The sequence below is a fragment of the Tauraco erythrolophus genome, chromosome 7 (assembly GCF_009769465.1).
Source record: "Tauraco erythrolophus isolate bTauEry1 chromosome 7, bTauEry1.pri, whole genome shotgun sequence".
NCBI classification, from domain to species: domain Eukaryota; kingdom Metazoa; phylum Chordata; class Aves; order Musophagiformes; family Musophagidae; genus Tauraco; species Tauraco erythrolophus.
In genome coordinates this window covers 34,348,171-34,374,015 of record NC_141471.1, presented here as the reverse complement: position 1 = coordinate 34,374,015, position 25,845 = coordinate 34,348,171, and the positions used below count along the sequence as shown (strand labels likewise).

The 25,845-nt window shown below is 37.8% G+C and overlaps 1 protein-coding gene across 1 annotated transcript in view; it reads right to left on the bottom strand.

Moving 5' to 3' along the window:
• Window positions 1-25,845, bottom strand: part of HDAC9 (histone deacetylase 9) — a 412,038-nt gene that overhangs the window by 89,517 nt on the left and 296,676 nt on the right. The window contains 6 exon segments of the mRNA XM_086615076.1: window positions 7,495-7,592; window positions 7,917-8,036; window positions 12,358-12,407; window positions 12,410-12,444; window positions 12,685-12,734; window positions 12,737-12,742. Of these exon segments, the coding sequence (XP_086471202.1) occupies window positions 7,495-7,592; window positions 7,917-8,036; window positions 12,358-12,407; window positions 12,410-12,444; window positions 12,685-12,734; window positions 12,737-12,742 (359 nt within the window).

Sequence of the window (25,845 nt, the reverse complement as noted above, 5' to 3'; positions counted from 1 at the left end):
TACTCTGCCATGTCAATAAAAGAAACTGTGCGTCTGTAGAAAAGCAAGCCGACACTAATTAATTTCTGTAATGAAAGGTTTCATTTCTGTAGTTCCAGTGAATGAAAGGAGCGTCCACATACAGTTTTAAAAATCCTGGTACAGTAAAGGTGAAAATTTAGAGTAGTTTGGTAAGAAGAAGTTAGATTTTCCAAATAAAATAAACAAGTAGGAAGAACAAGAGGTCGCAGGTTATAAACAGTGTTGCCAGTTTTAGTTTTATGGGGAACTTTGAAGCATAACAAAATGTTGAAAAGCTGTTTATACCAGTGTTTCAAATGCTTTACTCTGCTTCTCCATTTCCTAAGGACTCTGTCTCTATCCCCACAATACTAATCATCTGAATGCTCAGAACATTTGTCAAGAAACAAGAAAAAACATGAAAATTCCCATTATTACAAACTCATGAGCACCACACTCAAAGAATATTCAAAAGCCACAAATCCTCAGGACTATTGAATATTTACAGATGAAACTTATACTCTAAGCAGATTTTAAAAAGCATTATTCCAAGCAGACTATTACTTTCTTCAAACTCCTCCAAAAGGAACTGCTCAGGCCCTCTTAAGTCATCTTTTAACAGCTGTTTGATGAACCTTTTTTGAATTCTCCTAAGACATTTTCTGTGGCAGAAGGGAAAATAAAGACGTCTCTAGTCAAAACGCTCATCTTTTATAGACAGTTGGAAGAAGTGGACAAAATCAGAAATTAAAAACTAATTGAAACTCTAACTTATGACTCCATAGAATGCTGTGGGTGACTGAAAGCAAACTATATACATCCATACAGGAACCATCGTATAGATTTCCTAGACCTTCCATGACTGTGTTCTGTTCAGCTATATTTTCTTCATAAAAGCAGTATGAAGAAAATATAGCCCATGACATGCCATGACAATGCAGAAGGATTGCAGATAATTAGCACTTTCAAAAATGTCTGTGTACATTTGAGTAAGATATGACTCAGAGATTCTGTCTTCCCCTTTACACAGTGAGATGCTGAACACATTGCTGTCCAGAAAACAGACGAGAGATAACAATAGCTGGGATAAAATTTACCAGCTATTGTAAAGCAAAATATTGAGAAATTAATAGTTTATTTCCGTTAGTAAATATGAACATGCCATTTTGCTAGTCTGAGGCTATTGCCAATGGAGTTCACTGATAATATAATAGATTGAAGTTCTGAAGATGTTAATTCTGTCTACTTTTAGTTCTTTTATTAACTCATGAGGCTGAGCAGCTAACTTGGCTTTTTTATTTCCTCTCCCACACTTTTGTCTTTTTATCTCTTCACGTTTGTATCAGAATCGTCTTATCATATTTCTGTACCATATTTTTTAGACCCAGTCTAGCATAACATAGCCTCAGAAGCCACCTCTGTACATTACAGCTGTAAAAAATAACAGCATTATGTTATGGGTATCTAGAATTACTGTTTAAAAGAACTTTTTTCCTCAAAAGCTATTCTTGTAGAATTCATTAACCATTATCACAATATAGCATGTTCTATGACTCACTGTAAATAGTTAGGTACAGCTAGGAAAAATTTTGATTTTTGTCTTCTACATTCTTTTGCTATGTTTATCAGAAACCAAGGTTTCTACTCAGTCAGAGAGCTATGCAGTATTGCAGAACACTGATGTCAAAGAAAACCATTACAATATTCAAAATATATAAATCGATGGTTCGCCCTCATGTGGTGTATTTAGCTCATTTCTAGAAAACAGCAGAGCTTCACGGATGAGCAATTAATATTATTTTTACATTTCTGGATACATTTCTAAATGAAGAGAGATTGAAAAGACCAGAAATATTGTATTTCAAGAGAAGAAAATAGGAAAGGACGTGACACAGATAATGTAAATGTATTTAAAAATAATAATATGGATATGCAAGAATGTGCACTTCATCTACACATATAGTACATGAACAAATGGACTTTTAACAAAAGTGGACGAACAGTGATTTCAGCTAAAACAAAGACTATTTGTCAGACACACATACTTAAGACCATGACACTCAATACCAATATGATACACAAAACTTTTTTAAGTTGTTCTAATTCCTAAGTGAACAAAAAATTATAAAAATAAAATTTACAGGAAAATTAAATTAATATACACAAATATATACTATTTATGTATACTTATATGAAAAGCATAAGGAAAAATAGCAATATTTTCTGTGAGTATTCTTTATAGGGTTTATGAATGAAATCGTAACTTAAAAAAAATCATAGTACTTATGCTGAAACAGAGATAACAAGGAGAATACATTTGGAAAAAACTAAAAAATACATTTACATAGCTTTTCATTTGAAATGTCGACATTAAATGTCATCAGATCAGGAAATACAAAAATAAGAAAAAAAAGGTTGCTATTCATCAATGTAATCTCTTAAATAATCTTAACTACGCCCTGTAAGGCCACAAGGCTATAGTGAATATTTCTTAATATTTTTGATCAAAGATTAGAATTTAGAAAGTTTTAAACATTTATTTTCTCCCAAAACAAGTACTGGAAACTGTAAGATGGAGTGATGATTTTCTGCACACCTTCATTTTCTTTCATTTTTAAACCTTAACATATGTGAGTTTAAGTATGACTTTAATTTGAATTCTGTTTGTTTAAAATAATTATTTTGGGGTAATTATAAATTTTGTATTTTAGTTTAAACTAAATCATGGATATAGTTCATAGAATCGTAGAATGGTTAGGGTTGGAAGGGACCTCAAAGATCATGTAGTTCCAAGCCCCCTGCCATGGGCAGGGAAACCCTCCACTACACCGGGTTCTTTAACTCTGCCTTATTATCACCTATGTCTTTTGAATTTGCTCACCTTCTTAAATTAAAATCATACAAGGGACCGCTAAAATTGAACTCAAAGATAATATTATCACGAGCTATTTCCACTCATTCCAAGAAATACACACTCACACTTTTTGTCTTATGTAAGCTTTTATGGCCACGTTCACTGATATGCGGTGGCTGTTTTATGCTACTCTGGAGTAGAGCAAAGCAGCCAGAGCATACTGGCTGGTTAAGCTAAATTTGCAGCTCCTTTGTTGAATAAAAGCAGTGCAAAGCAGTCGGAAGGCAAACCCCAGTTTCCTTCTGTCTCTTGCTTCTACCTCACTTTTCTGAACATTCATATTTGTTTCTACTGCCCCCTGCGTCTTTTATATTCTGCTCTATGGAAACACATTTATCGGGTCCTCTGTAAACTCCAAGTACCTACATGTACATGTGTGCATGCACAGCCTCTGTCTGCTGCCTCCTTTACTAACCACATCTGGTATAATGTGGAGCTTATGAAAATAATTATTTGAACATTAGTAGTTGACCATTGCTCTTATTTTTTCTATAACTCTTGGCAGAAAAGAGTGGATTACATCCTCATAAACTTGAGTGTAGAATCATCCTTAGAAAATAAGCACCATCTTCTCTTGCTTTCAAAGACATTAAAGCAAATTTAACCTGAATAGGTGGAAGTAAATGACAAAACAAAACTCTCTAGAGCCAAAGATACATTAGACCTTGGAAATAATGGAAAAGAGCTGTGTTTTTTTTGTTATTGTAGGGGAAAAGAAGAGATGCCTGCCCTTTAGAAAAAAAGAGGTTCTTCCAAGGATTTTTGTAGCTAGACCAGATGCTAGACCAGACTATGACAAACATCCATCAAACAAAACTTTGTGGCAAAATTGAAAAGTATACTGATTTGATTACTGCACTTCTTTTTCACTCTATAGAAACTTCTCTCATATGTTTTCTACTATCTCTTTGTAGTTGACATGAGTAATGTATTTTCTTAGTAGAAATGGGAAAGAAATGGAAGGGACACATTCTTTTACACATGAAAGAGCAGTCTTCATCTTCAAAACTGGCTACAGCTATTTAAATTTGATTTTGCACTGTAAAGAGTTAGTTTAAAAATATAATGAAGACCCTTCTTATAGAACTGAAATCAAAATGGCAGACTACAAACCAGCATGATAATTTTTCCTGTTTCCCAATAGAGTCCCACTGGAGCCACTCCTCAGCATGCCTTTGAAGTGATTATTCTGTGTTATGCCTCTAACTCATCTTCAACTTTTCTTGCATTTTTACGCATGAAAGTTGCTTTTTTCCTGAAGAAACAGAAATATGTTCTTGGACAGTTTGGAGGAAGAGTGAGGTGGAGCCTCATTCATTCCCAACAAGATTTACTTAAAATAGATTTATCTACTGATTTAATGTAGTGGAAAATTACTAATATTCAGCTACCTACCTGTGTATATATATGTGCGCGTGTGTGTGTAAATGCTTATACTGTTCTACCAATAGATTCTGGCCTAAGAACATATACCTGATGTCAAACACATCATCATATATAATCCCCGATTAGAGGTAAACTCTAAAGGCAGAAAAAAAGCCTCGGTCTCTGTTCCTATGGACATTATCATTCAGAAGGATCTCTGCTGTGAAGTTTGGCAGTCCAATAAAGCAGTAACGAGCTACCTAGTGTCATGGTTGCTGACACTTCAAACGTGCTTGATGCAATTCTGGGAAGAAACTAGGGCTCTGCTGGTGAGAAAGTGAAGGCTATGTGTACCCCTAGGAAGCTTTAGAGGGTTTTAATGCCATTTCTCAGTTCCTAAGAACTCAAAGGAGTAGGCCTCTCCAGGCAGCCAGAAAGCAGGAAGCCTCAGCTTCTCTCCAAACAGGATCCACCTGTCTGCAAACTTATTCACACTTTGGTTATTTGGAAAGGATCTTCACCAAGGTCTGCTGCTGCTGCCTTCACTAGGGATTGAATAATGCATAACCTCTCTGTCTACTAGGGAGCAGGTATGAAGAGAAAACCTCTCCATTTTGTCTCTTATTTTTCTCTTAAATTGAGGATGTCCAACACTTTCCCCACTCCCTAGTTAGGATCTTCTCTGTAACTCTGTCTCTAAAATCAATGTATTTGAAAAAAAACATCAAGCTCGATTTCCTATCATAAAACTCATTGTTTATTTTGTTAAAAACTGACCTGTTGCAGATCAAAACTCCAGAACAACAGCTGACTTGCTGGGTCTTTTTAGCAACTCTTCTATTGATTTTGTCCAAGACTGTACCTTCCTTTCTAACTGTGGCTAAAGGACTGAACTGTGGATCTCTCTTTCCTGACTACTGTCCTCACAGTTCTGTCCTGGTCAAACTGAGAACGCTGGCTACATCATGTGTGGACATTTTGGGTAACAGAAGGGATAGATTCTAGTCCACAGATTGTGTCTTTACTAGGAGTTGTAAATTTACCTACAGTTCAGTATAGATCCATAGAACATTCCTACCTGATCTATCTTAAGTAATTTACAGATTTTTGTACTCAGCCTTCAAAGTTCCATGCAGTTTGCCTCATTGCTCCCCATTCAAAACTGTCATAACCAGTCAAACCAAATCCATATGAATAAGCACTACAGAGGGCACAAAGACTGTGCCCAGGCAAAAAGGAACTTGGGCTATAAGAAAACATTTCCTGTTGTTCCTACTCTTTTGGAGAAAATGAAAAGAGCAGTATCTATTGCAATGAGTCAAAAGCATTATATTTCTTTAAAAAAAAGCAATTAAGTATTTAACATAATGTATGACATTCACATTAATTACAGCATTAATTGCAAGGTTAAATGGCTGCATTTAAAATAGCGACATTAAATTTTGCGCCATCAGTAATTCTTTTAAGGAAGATCCCAAACTTTACTTTGAATTTGTCTGCATTTAAAAATACATATAATTAAGCACTTATTTTAGTGGTTTGTCTGCAATTGATTAGTCAGTGTGTAGTAGCTTACATGAATTTTATTTTCCTGAATAATGCTGCTTTACTCAGGCACAGAGATTGAAATTCCTTCCAACTCTGAAGCAAAGCAATAGATACAGCAGCAATATTAACTGCTTCAAAGTATATAATAGTGTACCTCAAACTAGAACTCCAAAGTACATACTGGAAAAGGTATTATTAAGCCCATGTATTTGTTGTCAGGATAGCAGGAGTAACAATTCTGGTTGCAGTCCTCAGTTATGTGAGTCTTCTGATCAATAAGCTCAGACCACCATTCTCCACAGTGTTAGATGGCCACATTACCTATATCATTGTTGGGACGGGTTGGATCCAAACCAAGAATTAATATCAGACACTAATACCAGTGATTTGAACCATCCAGTCCCCTAACATCCATAAAATCTCATCAAAGAATAAGACAGATCTTGAAAAGAGCTTGAGGCGGTACTGAGGTGTAGAAAATTTGGAGTCTGCCACTGGCTATTTGTTTAGACTCTTTTTTAAATACAGGCCAATGTTGTAAATAAATTGAAACCTTTTCAATAATAATAATAATAATAATATACTGTGAATGTGTAAGGCTATTTCTGTGTCTAGGGCTTAGACTTTGAATTCATGTGTGTTATTTATCAGATCCTCTGCATATTATTTCATGGACTTCACAGGTGTGCTTGTTGTGGAAATCAGGAGAGTGTTTCAGAAAAAAACCTCCAAAACTTAGTTTTACACTTTTTTGTGTTGTATTTTGGATAGAATACAGTTAAAAACTGTATAAGATAAATGCATTTTTTCAAACTAAAAGTCTTGAAAGTGATTGGAAATACACGTTAGTTGTCTCATTGCCTTTCTTGCATATCAGTTTTCACTAAACGAAACCTCTTTTCAAACCATAGTATCTGCCCAATCTTGAGAGGTGAGTGCCTGCTAAACCCTTCCACTGGACTGTTTTACAATGAAAGGAAATGCTGTACGTAAGTCAGGACTACTGAGAGTCTAAAAGAGAGTGGTTTAAACAGGTTTTATCTTCTCTGGTCCCATGAAAATAAGACTATACTTTATGATGCATCACCTATGAAAGAATAAAATCTCATTTAGAATCAGCTATTGAAAACAAAGAGAAATACAGCATGCAAGATTTCCTATTATTCTTACTGAGACATTTCACAATTATTTACTTTACGCTTTACTGCAATTCACAGAAAAAAACAGTTGGTCAAATCCGTGAGCATCATGATGAGACTTTTGAGTGAACAAGGAACACTGAATTTGGACCATCCTTCATATTGTCTTCTATCTGCCCTGCTTGCATGTAACTGCAACGAACATGAAGTGAACAGTAATCTTCCTCTGGCTGGTATAAATGCTTACATTTAAATTTTGTAGGTAGAGAAGTAAGCAAGCTCAGAGTCATTTAACTGGAATGATTTACAAATGATAAAATGCGTGACCGATTAAATCATTAGACATTTTTTTTTGTTGATTCTAGTGGATGATCACAACAATTAAATTGTCAATTTTTTATTATTTACTAAGCTTTTGTATACTGGGATACCAGGATTAAGTTAGTTTCACCATGGTCATTCTTCTCTTATTCATGTGCTTATGTTCTACAACCAGTTTTCATAACTTTAAAAGAAAAAGGTACCAACCTGAATGCTGTGAGATACTCAACATCACCCATAGGAGGATCCAAGCCACCTGTCCAAGCAATATTATGTTATAACCCTTCACCAGGGCCACTTCCAACCTGAAAAATAGGAATAAAATGCCAAAGGAGTGAAGAGAAAGGAATATAGAGGAGGAAAAGAGAGAGGGAAAAAAAAAAAAAACAAACTGAAGTGTTCTTTAGAAACAAACATCAAACAACATGTCAGATCAGCCCAGCCTTGTTTGACAAGGACTGCTCTGGGTTATGCACTTGTTCTCCACTGGTCCCTTGCTCCCAGTGGACAATTTGGTAATCTGGTGTAATTTAAAGAACCAGAGAAGGACAAGAAATTAGGGGTAATCATGCAACGCAATTACCTGAAAGATACAAATAAAAATGGGGCTGTAAAGAAATAAACCTAACCTCATTTGGGGCTCCACTGCCGGGGAAGAAGTTGCCTTCATCATAGCGATGGAGGGAAACATACAGGATGCTGGGGTCAGCATAAAAAGCCTGCTGTGTACCGTTGCCATGGTGAACATCCTAAAGGAGAAAGAAAACAGATGACAAATGTAATAATGTCCAACTCAGTGTAGAGAGCTCAGTTCTGCTTTCTTTTACCCCCATCTCTCTCTTTCTCTCTGTTTCTCTACTCTCTCCCTTGCCCTCCTTTTGTCTTTCCCTTTCCCCCTCCCTTCACCACCCCATACTTCCTGAACTTTCAGGCAAATTACTCTTTAATGCACTCATTTTTTAAACTGGCTTCTAAAAATCAGGAAACCATAGCGAGCGTGCCCTGGAGACTCCAGATGAGCAGTCATTGAGAAATCCCAGTCCTTTGTACAATTAGATATTTATACACCGGCTCTTTGTACTCCTTGCCCTCAGTGATGGAATCTAGCATCCTGTTTTATGGAGGAATTTTATGACTTATTAACTGCCAACAGTTCATAACCCCTCAGGCTTAATTAACTAGCCTCATTGGCCTCTGAAGAAAGACTAATGTTTAAACTACAAACTAGTATTTTGCAGAAGGATCTATGGTTTACAGAGCTTTTTCACAATTCTTGACAGAACACTAAACATAAGTGTATTCATTGATTTGCCAAGTTCCACTATTGAGGTCAAAGGCTCTGCGACCAGCTGAGTAAATTGGCTTTCTTGAAACATTCAGTTCAGTTAGCAGTCCCTCAGCAGTTAGATCCACATCAAAAGAGATGCCAGATGCGGAAAGGGCTTCATACTTCATTTTTGCAAAATCATGACGGCAACAGTTGAAGACATAGGAATATGAATCTCATTAGCTATTAAATCATCTGGCAGATAGTACGGTGCCTTCCACAATCAAGGAGTGACCTTGGCCATTCTCCTATTTCAAACATTATATATGCTAGTAAAAAAGAATTCTGTCATTAAATGAATACTGAAAAAGAAATGCTGACAATATATCTATATAACAAAGGCTGATGATGTGGACTTTTCCTCTTTCCTTAGTTTGTTTTCACAGTTCTATTAATTGTACTATGTGGTTATACCCACAAGAAATTATACAAGTGAAAATGAAAAATCCCTTGCCTTTCAGTAAAAAAAAAAATGATTCTTTTTTATAAGCTTCTCCACTGGCATTTGTAAGAAGCTGAAAAATTACAGTATATTATTGATGCTACTCCTTTAATCCTCCCTTTGAAATTTCTCATTTAAAGAGAATTCAGAAGAAAGACAGATAAAGATATTCTGAATAGCGACACTATCACCCAGTCCTGTATTTATTTTACAAACGCTATGAGGTCTGATCAATTTAGTATCAGAAAAAACAATGGTCATATTTTCCTCAGAATGCCTAAACGCCAGGAAAAGTTCAGCTTAGGTGTACATTGCAAATGGCACAGCAAGCACTGCCCATTGCTTGTGCGCTTTGCCAGCTGATGTAGCCCGTGGCTTTCACACCACATTGTTCAGGACTCTCTCCATTGATTGAGTCGTTACTTGTACTGCATTGTGCTTGACTTGGTCCTCCTCTGGGACCTCTGTGGGGTAATATTATAATGGTTACTTTTCTTTTCCTCGGTTAGGAAGTACTTGAAACAACGTGAGGATGAGGTTACAGCCCAAGTGTGACTTAATGCCAAGGTTAAATGTAACACATGGTGGAGCTGCAAAGGGAGGGTGTTGGAGATTTGAAGGCAACCAGCATAGTGTTAGAGAGCTCTGACTGGCAAATGAAGTAAAATCTGGCATGCAGACTAACCCCAGAATCTCATCCAGTCTTCACTGTGACAGAATTAATTGGATTACTTCAAACAGACCCCTGTCATGCTAACATACATGCAAGTATGGATGACCTTGGAATGTGGATTGCAACAACCACCTTAGAAGCTATGTTGGCCATACAGATATATCTTCAGAGACTATGACTAAACTATAATAGGACTGCATTTTGTGATTTTAATTAGCTTTTCTTTTTCATGCATATTTGGGACTTTAGTATATTCTTGCTGTGACATTTTCAAATTAGAAGAAAAAATATTAAATGGGCATGCAGAGCTCTTTTTAATTTTTTTTTGATTATTCAAATCTTGAAGCTAGCTTTCTTGTCTAAACTTTAATTCCACCCAAGGGTTACTCGGTTTTGAAGAGCAGTAACTTCTCTGGTTAGACAAAGGAAAGTGTTGTTAAGACTGCGGATGTTACCATGCAGGAAATGTGTTCATGTTCTGCCCTTAGTAGATCAAATGTATTTAGGGTATAAAAGTCAGTTTAAAAATGGAGATTTATTCACATGGTGGAATGATGAAAAAGATGCGTAGAAAAAGATGAAGGAAAGATTAAAAATTAAAGATTAAGAATTTCATATGACACATGTAGCAGCTATGTGGACTACACTTAATTTGTAACTAGAGCACAGTTTTACCTGTGGGATTGAATATTACTTTTTAACATCTACATTGTAGTAGCACGTATAGCTGCCAACCAGCATGGGGTCCTGCTGTGCTAGTGACTATCAAACATAGGGCTTAAAGGTTAATTTCAAGTCTAACATCTGTATTTCCATTCTTTCCTTTCAGATGCTCAAAACCTTCTGTCAGTGGACATAAAGACATCACTATTAACTTGTTCATATCATTCCATTTGACTTGTGATTTACCCATAGTTTTGCATAAATAAGAGATGTTTCCATATGAATTTTTGTACATCACTGCACTCACCATGGAGCAGACTAGGGACTGGACTGCAATTGCTCTAGGAATGAAGTAATCTTGTGTCAGCCATATATTTTCTCCCTTTTCAACCAGCTGAGTTATTCTGGCCAATCAGATAGAGTCAGAGAGAGGCTGAGCATTCCACGTCTGCTTTCCTGGGTAAGGACAGGCAGCTTCACAGGTAATCATTTGCACAGGTAATGATTGCACATTTAACCTTGCCTTGCAAAACTGAAGCTGAATTCTTAAGTGCTTATTGGCTGAGTAGGTCAAATGGAAGTGATTTCTTTTCCTGACAAGGTGAATGCAACACTTACAGTCAAAAAGACTTTAAAATATTCACAAAATGCAGACTTTGTTTTTCTTATTAAAACTCAAGAATAAACAGAGAGTTCACTTTTGGCCAGCATCTACAGCAGTTATAGTCAATGAACTATAAGATTCAAGTCAGAAACAGATAAAACATACAGCGGAAGTGATTTTTCAAGAATACTGGTTCTTGAAGTTTAAAATTTTGTTCCTAAGTGTAGTAGAACACTCTGAGAAATAGTTAAAAAATATTCTAAGAATATCTACCTACCCATATACTTGTTCTACCCCTCATTTTCACTTGCCATTCCTTCTCCCACACTCTTTCTCTGCTTCTCTTCAACAGCCAGTATGCATGTTTAACTGAACAAAAGTGCTAGCTTGGTAAGGCCATGACTTCACAATAAGATTAATTATGAGTGCAGATATGAACAAGATTTAAACTATTAAGCCCTGCACTTCAAAAACCCTTTAACATATTTTGTCTTTAAATCTTTTATCACCTGCAAAAATTAATTAAGTGCAGATGTAACAGGTTAGGTTTTGATGCCAGGGTTCATTTCCTGTCTATGCTTTGTCAGACACCCTATTACACCTCCTCATGAACTGTAGGAAAACAAAAATGGTGCTCATAAATCAGCATTCAACTTCCTTGGGCTGTGCATTGGGCTGATCCTTTAAGTGCAAAGGCAGAGCTCCAATTCATTATTCATGAAAATAATATAGACAACATGCCAAATGTCATCTGCATTTAAATAATCCATTTGTTAAACATATTAAGTATTGTGTAAGAATGCCTTCTATTAAAATACAAGACTAATCCAATGAAGTGGATTTTTAATCACGCAGCTTTCCTTCAGGGAGCCATCAAAAGCTGGCATACATGACTTGAAAACTTCTTAGAGGGAATGACCTGTTGATTTGTTTAATAATATCGAAGTTACACAACAAGTCAAATCATTGCTAGCTGGGGGAAGTGGCCAATTTGGTTACCAAAGCAACAACATTCTTTAAAGCACATCTGACTATTTAAAGTTTGTATTCTATAGGAAAAGTAAACTTGGGTTCTGTAGGGTTATTTTAACTGTGGAAGTATCAATTCATTAAGGAACATAAAAGTTGCCCTGATCTGTGCCTTCTTCTCATTAAATTGCAGTTAACACCATTAAAGTGAAACATAGATGTTTATGGCTTCAGTACTGCCATCCTGGCTTTAATGAGTTCCCAAAATCAAAGGAAATGCACACCTTTATTACTTGTAGGTATTAAAAGCAGGAAAGTCTGACATATAAATACAAATTCATTATCTTTTATCTAGGTGCACTGAAAGTGCGATGCTTGCCAAGAATACATACCAGATCTACAATCAATATCTTGCCTATATTTAGCTTGTCTCTCAAGTATTGGCAGTAATTGCAATGGAATTAAAAAAGCAGAACCCCCTGTGGAATAGAGAAGAACAGAAATAAGAAAGCAAATCAGTCAGGAAAACAGCTATAATAATGTTCAGAGCATTTTAAAAATGCTATATGATCTCTGAGGCCATAAATCTGCTTCTGGGAGTACCTAGAAAGCCTTTTCAGTCATCTGCTAACAATTACAGTTCTTCAGAGACATGCACAACGCAGGTGATTGCCAGTAACCTTAGTGCTCCAAGATGGGCAATATTCCCTGGTACTTACATGGCTGTTGATTCTTCAGCATGATGGCCTGGGGGCCTTACAACAGCAAAGAGCCATTCTGTAAGAACAAGATAGGTTTTCAATTATCAGCTTAAAAAAATACTTGACTCGGTGCAAAACAGAGCAGCAGGCAGACTGGATTGAAATCTATTAGAGGCTTTTGAGCACTCTTTCTGTCCAATCACCCTTTCATAGTACTGCCAGAAATAATATATTTGAGAACAGTGGCATATAAACTTACATAATACACACATACACACACATACATACACAGACAACATGATCTAAAGAGGAGGAAAAAAGGCCGGATGAAAAAGTCGTCAATTCTGCTGTCTAGAATTCACATTTAAAGGGAAGCAGAGACCACAGATCCATTCTTGATCTAAGTTAATGTATTCTTACATTGCTCCAGCTTGAGATGCTTCAAAATAAAAGTAGCTTGAGGTATATATTTTACATAATTAGTCAGTGTTGTCTCTACCTTCTGTATGGACTAAATGATAACTTCAGACACACACACACGTGTAATTCCTAACAGTAGAAAGAGGATGACAATGAATATCCCGTATTTCTGCAAACCATAAATTAAACTTTGGAACCTGCCATGCTTGCAAGTTTACTAGATTCCTGAGCTGGTTTTGGCTGGATAGAGTAGCTTGTGTGAGGCTGCGTTTTGGGATTTGTGCTGAAAACAGTGTTCATAACACAGGGATATTATAGTTATTGCTGAGCAGTGCTTACACAGAGTCAAGGGCCTTTTCTGCTTCTCACAACCACCCCACCAGTGAGTAGGCTGGGGATGTACAAGAAGCTGGGACACCTGAACCCAACTGACCAAAGGAATATTCCATATCATATGATATCATGCTCAGCATATAATGCTGGAGGAAGAAGAGGAGAGGGAGGACGTTTGGAGTGATGGTGTTTGTCTTCCCAAGTAACTGTTAGCATGTGATGGTGCCCTGCTTTCCTAGAGATGGCTCAACATCTCTCCGCCAATGGGAAGTAGTGATTAATTCCTTGTTTTGCTTTGCTTGCATGTATGGCTTTTGATTTACCTATTAAACTGGTTTATCTCAACCCACGGATTTTCTCACTTTACCCTTCTGATTCTCTCTCCCATCCCACCCTGGGGGAGTGAGTGAGCAGCTCTGTGGGGCTTAGTTGCAAGCTGGAGTTAAATCATGACAATTCCTAAAATTAATTTCTAACACACTTTCTGGAATTGTGTATAAATATCATAAAGAACAGCACTAGGATCAGTGATCAACAAGGATTTTTTTGCCTGAAGATAAAAGAAAAAAGACATTTCCCTTCTTCCACTGTGGTAAGGTAAAGGGAAAACAGGGAAGTACTGGCAAGGTAGCTTGGTTCAGAAAGTCAGATTATGTATTCAAGAAAGCGTCTCATCAGAGTGTGTAGCATATCAAATTTCTTTTACAACAGTCAGACTCAGGAGTAACACCATTATTTAATCAAATTTACTCTTTATTTCAACTATTCAAGACAGTTATCTCTTCTATTCGACTATCTACTTGACATCAAATTAATGACAATTAGCACATACATAAAAATAAGAAATTATAATTTGTGCATGAGTGTACCAGTCAAACTTGTATTTTCAAGCAGTTTCACACAAATACCACGTGTATATACACTTATGGCTGCAAGACCAACCAAGCATTGTATTTTAAGAGAGGAGAGAACAGGAACAAAAGGATGGACTATTTCTATATCCTAATAATCAATATTAAAGTAGTCCAGTTTGATATACAAAAGCTAGTTAAATGTCAATGTTTCAGCCTTTACTCATCTGAACAAACATGATAATCACTAAACTTTTACTCACACTGATGTAACTAAGGAGGAACAATGTGGCAATTAACAGATTTACACTGGTCCCTGTGAAATCTGTTTATTTACAGTCTTATGAATGTGTCTGTGTTTACCTGTGCAATTGTCTACCTATGTTGTTACACTAGCATTAATTTATAAACAAATACTACCAGGCTATCTCATATAATTTGCAGCTAAACATAATCCAAGCAGCCAGCTGCAAAGTTTTGTGGAGCATGGCCAAAGTTCTATCAGACTACAGCAAACTTAAACTATAATGCAAACGGAGTACATCTGTAAGAGTGGTTCTTCTGGCCAACATTTAAAGAATCTGGGGGATTTGACATGATGCCTTACTTTGCATTAAATGTCCACATTTAAAAAAAAAAAAACCACAACAAAACAACAAGAAAATAAGCACAGAACAAATATATACGTGCATATTTAGGCAGGCATTCCTGGAGGTGGAATATAAATTGCCTATATATCAAACACACTGTCAAAAAAAAAAGGCCTTGTGCACTGACCTTTAGAGCCAAACCAGCTTTACACTCTTAGCTAAAACCCTATTCCTTGTCCTTCTGAGGGTTTTTAACATTTCCTTTTCATGCAAAATATGGCTTAGAGAAGAATTCTGTGAAGAATTCTCTGGTAGCATTTATGAAAAAACAAACTGTGTTTCTGCTGAGGAATGTGCAGATAACAAAGTGAAAGAAGACTCAGAGAAAAGGGTACTACTAGAGAGGAGCATCATCCTACGTGTATTTTGTTCTCTCAATATTTACAAGAATTGGAAAAAGTTCACCCAAGGCTTACAGCTGCCTCTGCTCAGCTCACAGCTCATTATCATCTAACCATCAGCATTCCTAAAAGATCAATATATTAAGATTATTATCTCTGGGAGGATTTCATGGGGCAATACGGAGGCAGGAAAAATCAAAACTGCTATTTTTGATAAGATGACAGTTACAGTACAGGCTTCCCTTTTCTGTTCCCTTACCTTGACAAGACTGTTTGGAAGCCCTGTTTTGTTATAGCTAGCTAATTTCTGCTATAAGAGCTGAAGTTAACTATTACAGTTCTTCATGAGCATGCAGGGCATCAGTGTTGTGACCATTTTTATATGTTTTTACATTACAAAATGTCCAGTATTCACATGGGAAATTTGTTTTTGTTTTTGTTTTTAAATACAATGCTATATGTTATATCGATGATAAAGCATACAATATAATCAAATTTTACCAAACACTGAAAGCTAGTTATCATGTAGTATTAACAGCAACTTTTGTGCAATCAATAAAACACTTCATTTCTCCTACTTTCAAACTTTGTATCAACACAGTGTACATTAGCATACACAGAACGTGAATTCATTTATTTAGGCAATATTTAAATACCAGACAGTGAGCTCAGAACAGTAGACAGAAACGCAAAAATATGCTTTAAAGATAGAAAGACTAACACAGAGCAGTAAATTGAAAATGAAGCCAACACACATAATTCAAAGCATTTTGTACAGACCTTTATTTATACTAGGACACAGACACCTTTATGTGTAGACAGAACATTAACTGACTGACAGACATGAACATTAGAAAAAGGATTCATGTCTGTGCCATTATATGATTAGGTTTGGTTAAATTTGAGGATAACAAGGTGAAGCCTGAATAGTGATATTCGAAAATCTGTGCGTATTTGAACAATGAACAAAAAGAAGTCTGCCCAGTCTCAGTTTACAAAGAATATCCATTGCAGATAGACCCACTTAGTTGGATCTTTAATGAAAAATAAGAAAAAATGTTAGTCTTTTTCCACAGTAAACTAATATTCTCTTCTTTCATGACTCCAAATAGGTAGCTGGATGCTTGATTTCCAAAGATTTTCACATCCTACTGTGGCCTTCTTCTCTTTGGTGGCACAGTTCATGCCTTTCTGTAGTGTGCTGGGTTAGCATGTTGGGCTACATCACGCTTGGGCACCTATTATACATCTGCCTGAACCCTTCCAAGAGAGGCATTCTAAACAATGCCATCACACAGGTGGTTACTCCAGGGCTTGGAGTAGACCATCTACAGCTGAGTTCCACTGGTGTTTCTATGATACAAAAGGTAAAACTAGACATAGGCAATTTTTCCCTCAAGTAATATGTGGTGACCATGGTAAGGTGTGAATCACTCTTCCTTTTGCTTGGCAGTGAGGAGGTTGCTCTGCCTAGATTCCAGGTGGACCAAAAGCAACCCAGCCAGTCTGGCACTCCAGGCATGCTGAGAAGCCTGGCTGAGAAGCAGTGCATACTAGCTTCAGCCTGTTACTACCCTAGTAAAATCCTCTGGCTTTTTGTTTACTCCAAGAAAAGCCAGTGCCATGCAAGAAATAACAATGAACTCCAGCAGCCACTCCAAGAGCACTTGCTGAAGTAAAAGAAGACTCAGGTTCAACTCCTTCTTGAACATTGGGATTAATTTGTAAATATTCTTCTCACCCCTGTTTGTGTATTTAGATTGTATGGTCCATAAAGTAGATATTGAGATACATGTTTTCAGTTTAAGTGAATTTTCTAACAATAGGTCTAGAGTCATGCTCTTCCTCAGTCCTTATTCAAACTTCTGAATCTTTAATTATTTCCTGCAGAGTAGCGGTCCTTCAGTAAAGGACAAAACACCACCTCTGAGTCTCAAATTTAAGATAAGACAGTTTTATATGGAGTTTAAAAATTAATTCCTTGCAGTTAAAAAGATAAGAAATTTGAATTTGAAAAAATTATCTTTAAGGTCCCTTCCAACTCAAAACATTCTATGATTCTATGATTCTATGATTCCATGAAATTGAAGCTTTTCGTATATTTTAAGCTGTAAACCCCTGAATGAAAGAGCAATGGCGTCTGTCTCAACTGTTCAAGAAGCAGTAGGCACAAATTGAAACAGCAGAGGCTCCATCTGAAAGTAAGAAAATTCTCTTTTACTGTGAGCGTGACTGCGCAATGGAACAGGTTGCCCAGAGAGCTGGTGGAATCTTCATCCCTGGAGATACGCAAAAGCCATCTGGACATAGTCCTGGGCAACTAGCTCTAGGTCGCCCTGTTTGAGCAGGAGGGTTGGACCAGATGACCTCTGAAGTCACTTCCAACATCAACTGTTCTGTGATTCTATTCAGAAGTCCATAACCTTAGAAAAAAGTCTTTCAGGAAAATCGGTGTAATCCTTAGCGATGAGCAAATTTCTCAGCAGAACTTTGTCCTATGCACTAGCTAATTGCAGCTGCACACATTGTTAAGGACAGCTTTCTCGGGAACCTCTGTGTATTTCATATGGAGACCAGGTACCCAATTCTGCGTCCGGATTCCACACTTGAAGCACAACATACTCTTAAAGTCAGATGTTAAAGTTTCCATTTTCTGCATGTCTAAATCCCTTAACCTATCTCACCCTTAGCTCTTAAAATTAGCAGTGCCATGTTTAAACATGGCTTTCTTGACATTCATTTGTTTTTAATGGAAGAGTTTTATTTTTGCTTCAATGCGCTCAGGCTTCAGAATGAGAAGCAAATCACTAAAGCTAAAATTTCATTTATTTGTAGAAACTTATTTAGTTATTATACAGAAATGTATCCATTCCTCCTGTCAGAATTATACTCCTTGTGTTTTATATAGATACAACTTTGTATTGTTACAAAGTTATATAGAAGCCTATTTCTTTAAATTTAAAAGGTGCTCCATACAGTGTATCTGAGTAATCCCTGAAGTGGTCTTAGTGTCCATCTTTAACCCTGCTATCTCTGGCTTAGTTAACTCCTACAGTAACAAACATCAGGGCTGCTTTAAGTCTCAGCTGCCTACAACAATCTCCTTGCAACTGGTACCCTGAAGAAGATAACCATATTCTTGCCAGTGTCCGTTATGCTGTAACATGATCCCAAGCTATGCCATCCAGCAGGGAGGGTAAGCATAAGAGTGAGTGGTGTAAGGCCCAGGCAATCCTCAGGTCCCTGTTCAGGACAATTTTACAAGCTACTCATACTGTCAGAGCAGGAGCCAGTATCTGGCCCTGGGGGTGTACGAATGCAGTGAACAAGAACCCATGATTTAACAGAGTAGTATTAGCAGCACGTAGATTTGCCAAGAAAACAGTAATGGACATGAGGGAACACCATTTTTGTCTTGCAGAGGAAGCTAGCAGAGACCAAGATCACAGAAACGAACACTAAACACTTAACACTGTGATGGAAACAAGGAGTTCTCTCTCTGCTTTCCTGAAGATCTAGAGGATAGCACCAGAAAATATACATGAAAAGCTGGTGCTTGCAGGCTAGCTTATATACAGCCACAATGGCCTGTTTAGCCACAACTAGTGTTAACTATATTGGGAAAGAAACCAGACAAAAAGTTTTATGGTCATGGAGATAAGCTATGTACCACACATATAATTAAAGTTGTACTCCTATATGAAATAATAACAGTCATTCAGCTATAAATATAACCATAATTGTTAGGATAAAAGTACTTAAGAGAGGGCTCCATATAAAATTTTGTAATTTTGTAACTCTATAAAAGCAAAGAATACAAACCACTATCTGAAAGACTTCGTTGGTAGCTTTGATTGATGGCTTTTATCAATAGTATCTTTAACATTAGTACAACCAGCATTCGTTACTGTTTCTTACACATTATGCATTGCTGAAAATGCTGTGCCTGGGCATGGAAAAAATGCCTCTTTTTGTGGCTGCCACACGTCACTCTGAAACAGTTTTAAGGCAGAGGGAGAGCGTTACAGGGCAGAGGGTGCAACAGGGAGGTAGAAACAAGGGTAGGGCAGAGCCTTCAGCAGGAGTACTGTCCAGGAGGCACCTGAGCACAGAGTGCTTCCCAGGAAAGGAGATTTTTGGAGGTAACCAGAGGTAACACAGCCTTGTGTGGGGTTTGGTGTTTTTCAGGCAGGCATGCAAATTTGCTGGCCTGAAGCTTTACTGGAGGGAGGACACTGTGGGACTAAGGAGATATTTGTTTTCAGCTCTTTTTGTTTACTATGCCTTTAGAAAGAGACTGCATTTTAGTTTTGTTCTAAGAACATAAAACGTAGGGGTGGAGCTGTGAAAGATGACTGAGTGATTTTTACACAGAATGCTTCAAGACTAGAAAACAAAGAGGTGTGGGGGAGGGAGTTGATTAAGCTAATTCTGCTTATTCACTAGATTAGTACAATTTACTGCATGATGATTCCTCCACAGCCCTGTGTGACAAAGGCCTTGAGAACAGTATAACCAAGCTCATTTGGAATGAGAGTTTCAAGCTCAATTTAAGTTATCCACCAATTATGCAAAGACACCAGAGTAGCAATGACCAAACGCAGGAGGTTTATTTTGGTATTGATTCAACCTGACATATCAGAAAGAACCATCCCAGGAACGTATCAGATTCTGGTTCGGAGGAAGCTCATTTCAATTGCTTTCATTCTGTTACATGACCCCTAACCACTAACAGGGCACCTCTACACATGTGTGTGTGCACATGCATACATATGATAAGGCAGAGAAAGGGCTTGTGCTTCACTCAGTTCAGCTGAAGTGGGTGTTCAAGACAGTCTCAGACCATGCTTTTAACTTATGTGCCTTTTTTCTTGAGTATTCTTTCGCAAAATTGCTCCTTAATTGATTCAAACTTTTTTAAAAATAGGGAGTAACCATACAAATCCTACCAGCTCTTGATAGTTCATTGTGAAGGTCTCCTCTGTTTCAAATTTGTAAAATTAAAGATATATGGTGCTTATATGTTTCTATCACAGCAAAGAGTGCTGCCATCGCCAACGTTGACGTATTTAAAGGATATGCAAAGTGAGCTAGACAGTAATCCTTATTATGGGTACTGTACTTCAAATAATTAATTCCAGCTTGTTATAGTACTGAATGGGGTCATCTGAGGCTGAAGAAAAACATTTCAGAAATGTTCCTTTGGATTTTCAGTAGTTCCACAGTCTACTCTGGCACTCAGTTGTCCATTGTGATGCAAAGTAATCTCCCATTGCAAAAAGAGGTTCTTATTAGGTATACTCTTTTTAAGTTACATTTTTCAGTGGTACAATTTTTTTTTCCTGCCCATCAACTGTAAGATATTAAGGGACAACCAGGAAAACATACTATTTTTTCTGAGAAAAGAACTTAATACACACTTAATGTTCACAAACCAGCATACGATAAAACAACCATTACAAGAACAAATAATATTTGAAGGACATTATTCAACAAAGTGTACTTGCAAAATTTTGATACTAGCATTATCAACTATCTGAATTCCAACTTCTTAAAAGTAGTATTAATCATTTAATAAACACCTAATATATGACAACAAAAAAGGTGGCAGCATCAGCATAAATAATTCGGTTAACAAAATGGAAATATCGGCAACCCAAACCCTTTCAGAAATAAACAGTAATTTGGCCAGCTAAGTCCTGAAGGTGAGATTCTCTGCAAGCTCTAAAGTTACAAATGAAATGTGAAACTCAAGAGAGACCACAGATGCAGAAACCCTCCTTTATTTTCCTCTAAGACTTGTGTAATGTGGGGTTTGGACAACCTCTGTACTCGCCCAGTTCGGCAGCAGGAGGGAAGCGCCCGTTGCGCAGGGCAGCCGGGTGCAGGCAAGGGGAGAGTCCCTTTGTGCCTAGCTGCCTGTGAGTGAAGCCATGCGCTGGCAGCGAGGGGAGGTGAATGAGCTGAGCATCAGAGACAAGGTAAGGGAAGCAGCCGGCCGGAGTGGAAAAGAGACAGGAAGGCAGCGCAGGACAGCACCTCCCCATGCTACCAAGCCATCAGACCACAGGCTCCTGAAATCTGCCTCATTACTGCAGAGCAGTGACTGGGACAATGTGAGTTGCAGAGCTGCCTCCGGGTCCTACGGGATGTGTGTCATAGCCTGGGCCTCCACATTCACCGCTTCCTTTTGCAACATGCTTCTAGCACATGTCTATTTTCCTGTGGCAATGTGAGAGAGGAAGGAGATCATTAGGAGATACTTCTAGTAAAGAAGTGCTCTCTCTGCAGATGCAGATCTTTTAGGGCCTTCTTTCTCAAGGTACCAACGTTAGATAGAGGCTAGAGACAATGATTTCCAAGACCATGAGCAATACCTCATGCAAGGAAACAAACGCAGGACACTACTTGTATTTCTACCCCAAGCCCCGTAGAATATATCGTAAGACTTATATGTTAAAATTACTTATTGGATATAGGTAATGGCTGCGGTGGAATTATATTCAAACAGTTCTGCATGCTCCACTCTTCTAAAGATTTGTGGTCAGCCAGCAAACTCTAAAAACAATCTACATAAATCTGTTGGGGAAATGAGAAAGGAGCAAAGGTAGATATAGAAAAACAGCTAAACAGGAGAGCTGTGACACCAATTCCCTATAACATAAATACCTCATCATGCATCAGCAGGTTTCCTAAATTGTAAAAAGCTCAAAAAAGGGTGACCTTCATGCAATCTTTAGGTTCACTTCCCATTGTAATATTGCCAGTATGACACTCTTCATACATGTAAATAAACTCATGGAAAAAGGAAAAACATAACATTTGACTCGGTATAACATCTCATTTATCATATTATATATTTCAGTGGTGTGATTCTTTGTTCTCTATTAAATATTATCTCAAAAGTGTATCAAATGTATCAAATAGAGTGCTCATTATATTATTAAACAAACCTCTAAAATCCTTAATTTTTAATATTGATATAATCAAATAAAAACCATCCAGATTAAGACTCCCCAGTGAGAGGACAATTTGTCTTGATTTAAAAAAACCAAAAACCACCACCACAGTAATTTACTATTAAGGCAGCAGTAGAATTTCAGTAAACTGTTGTTTTACATCCTCAGCACTGTCATATTGATGCCTTCCCTATTAGTCAAGGAGATCAAAGAAACCCGATGTCTCACAAGGGGTTTGAACTACAGAGAAGAGAACTCTCAACTCCTGGTCTGACTTTGAGCACTGTCCAAATCAGATGAACAAAATGTTGCTGTTCTCAAATGAGACCTGTGTGAAATGGGACTGACAGTCTCAGGAAATTCAGAATAAAGTAAAGAACCTTTTGCTTTGCATACAAGTTTGACTCATGTAGTGAATCTCTCAATTGTTCTGCAGACTTTCATAATTTATTTGTATTCTCAGCCCTTTTCTTAGCAGCACTTACCTATAGTTCCAACCTATTACTATCACTCTTTGCAATAGCAAATAATACCAGTAGAGACTGTGGAATAAGAACAGAAACTGAAATGTCCCGTCCTTCCTGAAATAGACTTTAAATGTCAGATGCCAGTCAATACAGGGCAGGTTATGTTTGTTACACTCTAAGCTAGACAGTGAAATATTTATCTTCAATATTGTAAATATTTTTTTTTAAATTAATTGAATACATGTCCATGAAAAAAAAATATTATATTCATTTTAATTTTAGGAAAACCATGTTAGACTTCTATAAAACATGTACAGATTCTTCAAGCTATAAAAAATATTTGGGTTCCTCATACCCAACTACACCAACAAATTTGATAATTCTCATGTCAGAAAAGCACTTGTTAAATGAGTGACTTCAATCTCCCATTCCCGAAGCTTTTTGTCTTGGACTTTGCCTATGCTAAATAGTCTTACTCTGAGGTTATCCTCATGTCACTGTGCCTGTTTCACAAAAAGGCATTTGTGATTCTCCAGTTCAGTGGTAGAAACCCGCTGCCTCCTCTGCTGCAATGTGGAGCATTGCCGTGTGGGAAGTCCTTGATACGTTTTGTAAATCTGCCACTGTGAACTTCAGGACATGCAGCTCTTCTGAGGGAACTGTGAGATTTCAGAACAAATCAGTGTGTCCTATCTCATAATTTCCTTTTTTACTTAAGATGACACCAAACTGATGGTGCATCATCTGACAGCAATTCACGATGGTAAACTTCCAGGAAAAAATTACAGCATGTTTCTGTACTGCTCCCATTTTGCTGTTTACATGTTGCAGGGCCGTTATAACTTACACACAGTTATTGGAAGGCGCTTTTTTGTCATCCAAAGATTCTGAAGCTGCAGCAGATCATTCCAGATTCCCATCGGAGCTTAATCCTTCCACTCAGTGCTCACAGTACAGTCCTCAAATGGTTGCTTCACATGCATGTTTGCTTAACAAATGCACACGGAAGTGGTCAGCTTCACTTACTTCCCCTCAGATCTTTGCAAGTACACTACAGAATTGGCATTTTCCCTATACTAGAAACAGTTTATCAATGCAACATGTATGTTTCTAGAAGAAAAACGGCAGCAAGATGGAAAAGCGACAGATCTGCGATGCTAAAATCTCACAGCTACCTAAAATCTCATCCTGAACACCATGTAGAAAACCCTAGAATACACTGCAAAAATTTCCCTAATGTCATTTAGCATATGAGGTATTGGGAGCAACTTACCTGCAAAACCAAGGTTTATATGGATGCAGTGACAAGAAAAACATAGGAAGACTCTGTCAAAATAGCTATGGTCAGAGTCGATGCATTATCAGAACTTATGCTACCATGCTTTTCTTCTGTCAGTCAGGCCTTAATAACCTTTCCATAACCTTAAATTATTAATACCACATGTAGATTGTTAGTTCATACAGTTGGCACAGTGGCATGTAAGTCATTGGGCTTCATGCTGGAAGTATAGCGGCAGGTTAGATAAACACCTATCAGGAACGGTGTGAGCATTCACAATTCTCTTTCACAGCAAAACCTTTCCATTCCTATTTGCTTGATGATTGGTATAAACCAACTACTTGGCATGCCTGCTGAACAATCACCTTTCTTATTTCTCAGCTGGAGGTTGCATGAGACAGCTTCAGTTCTTTGCACTGTAGACAAATATTCTATTTAGGATCAAAAATAATTTTACAGAAAACTACAAACTAGTATTAAATTTAAAATATTTCTTTACAAACTGTTGCAATGCCAGTAGCAACCAAGGTCTCACAGTGGCTGATGTTTTGATTCTTTTCAGCTGTCCATCACACACAGATAAACAACCAAGAGCATTCACACTGTGGAAAGACACCACAAATGTTCAGAAGTAAGCAGTAAAGATTCTGCAGCAGACCCTGCTCATGTCAACTGCACTCAGGACGTATCTCATTATTCTTACCAAAACTTGCTCTTATATTGCCTTAGAGACTGATGTACAGTCACCAAAGGTAAAAACTAGCTAAAAAATCCTTCTTCACTTTCTTTAGTCCCATTGGGTGGGAATAATGCACTGTGAGTTGTGTATTGACTCCATTGTGCCCAAAAAGGTTAATGGGCACGAACTACCCATCAGAAAGGATGCACAACAGGATCTCAGATGATGCACCCTGTCCTTGAGCTGAGATTTCAAAATTTGTATATGTTGTTTAGTACCTGGTTAATGATTTTGGTATCTGAATGTGAAAGTTTAGTAACTGCATTCGATTGGATCAGAGCTATATATTATATTATAATCCAAAGATTCTTTGCATGAATCTTCGCAAACCTGAGCATGCTGTCATTTATGTACCTATATATTCTCTCTCTATATATGTATCTATACACACACATAAACATATGTAACCCTCCCCAAATATGTAGCTAATGTATTTTCACTGAAATAAGACAGATACACGGGAAGAAAATTCTCAAGTTCGAATACATTGTGGAATTTTAAAAATCATCATACAGATCTGACTCTAAAATATTTATTTCTATCTTGATTTTGGAAACAGGACTGAATCCATCAGTATTTGGGCCGGAAAGTGAGTAAACAGTTTCATTAAGGAGACACGTTAGCTCCAGCAATGTTTATTGGGGCAAGCCTGCACTCCGGCTGCACACGGTGTACCTTTAAATAGGGCTGTTAAAATACCAAATAAACCGTCAAAGTCCGTCAGGTCTGGAGCTTTTACAAATTGTTTAGACTGGGGATAGTTTGGGTTTTGTACCTCACGCTTCGCAGACCGCGCAGCGCGGAGGCAGGCGAGCCGAGGGGCCGTGGAGCTGGACGCGGGGCGGCCGCCCGGCGCGAAGGCGCCTCCCGGGGCAGCGCCCTCCTCTCCAGCCGCCTCCCTCCGCCCCGCGGCCCGCGGGGTGCCTCCCCTCGCCCTGGGTGGCATCCTGAGGCTACTACGCACGTGACGAAGCAGCCATATTTAGAAAAAAACCCAAATAAATTATACAAATTCACTTCAACGTGCAGCGCCACAGCCGGCTGCCAGAGACGCGCACGCTGTCAGCGACTTCGCCCCGGGCTGCAGCGCCCTGCGCTGCGTGCGCCCGCCACTCGCCCAGCAGGGCCTGGCAGCGCCGC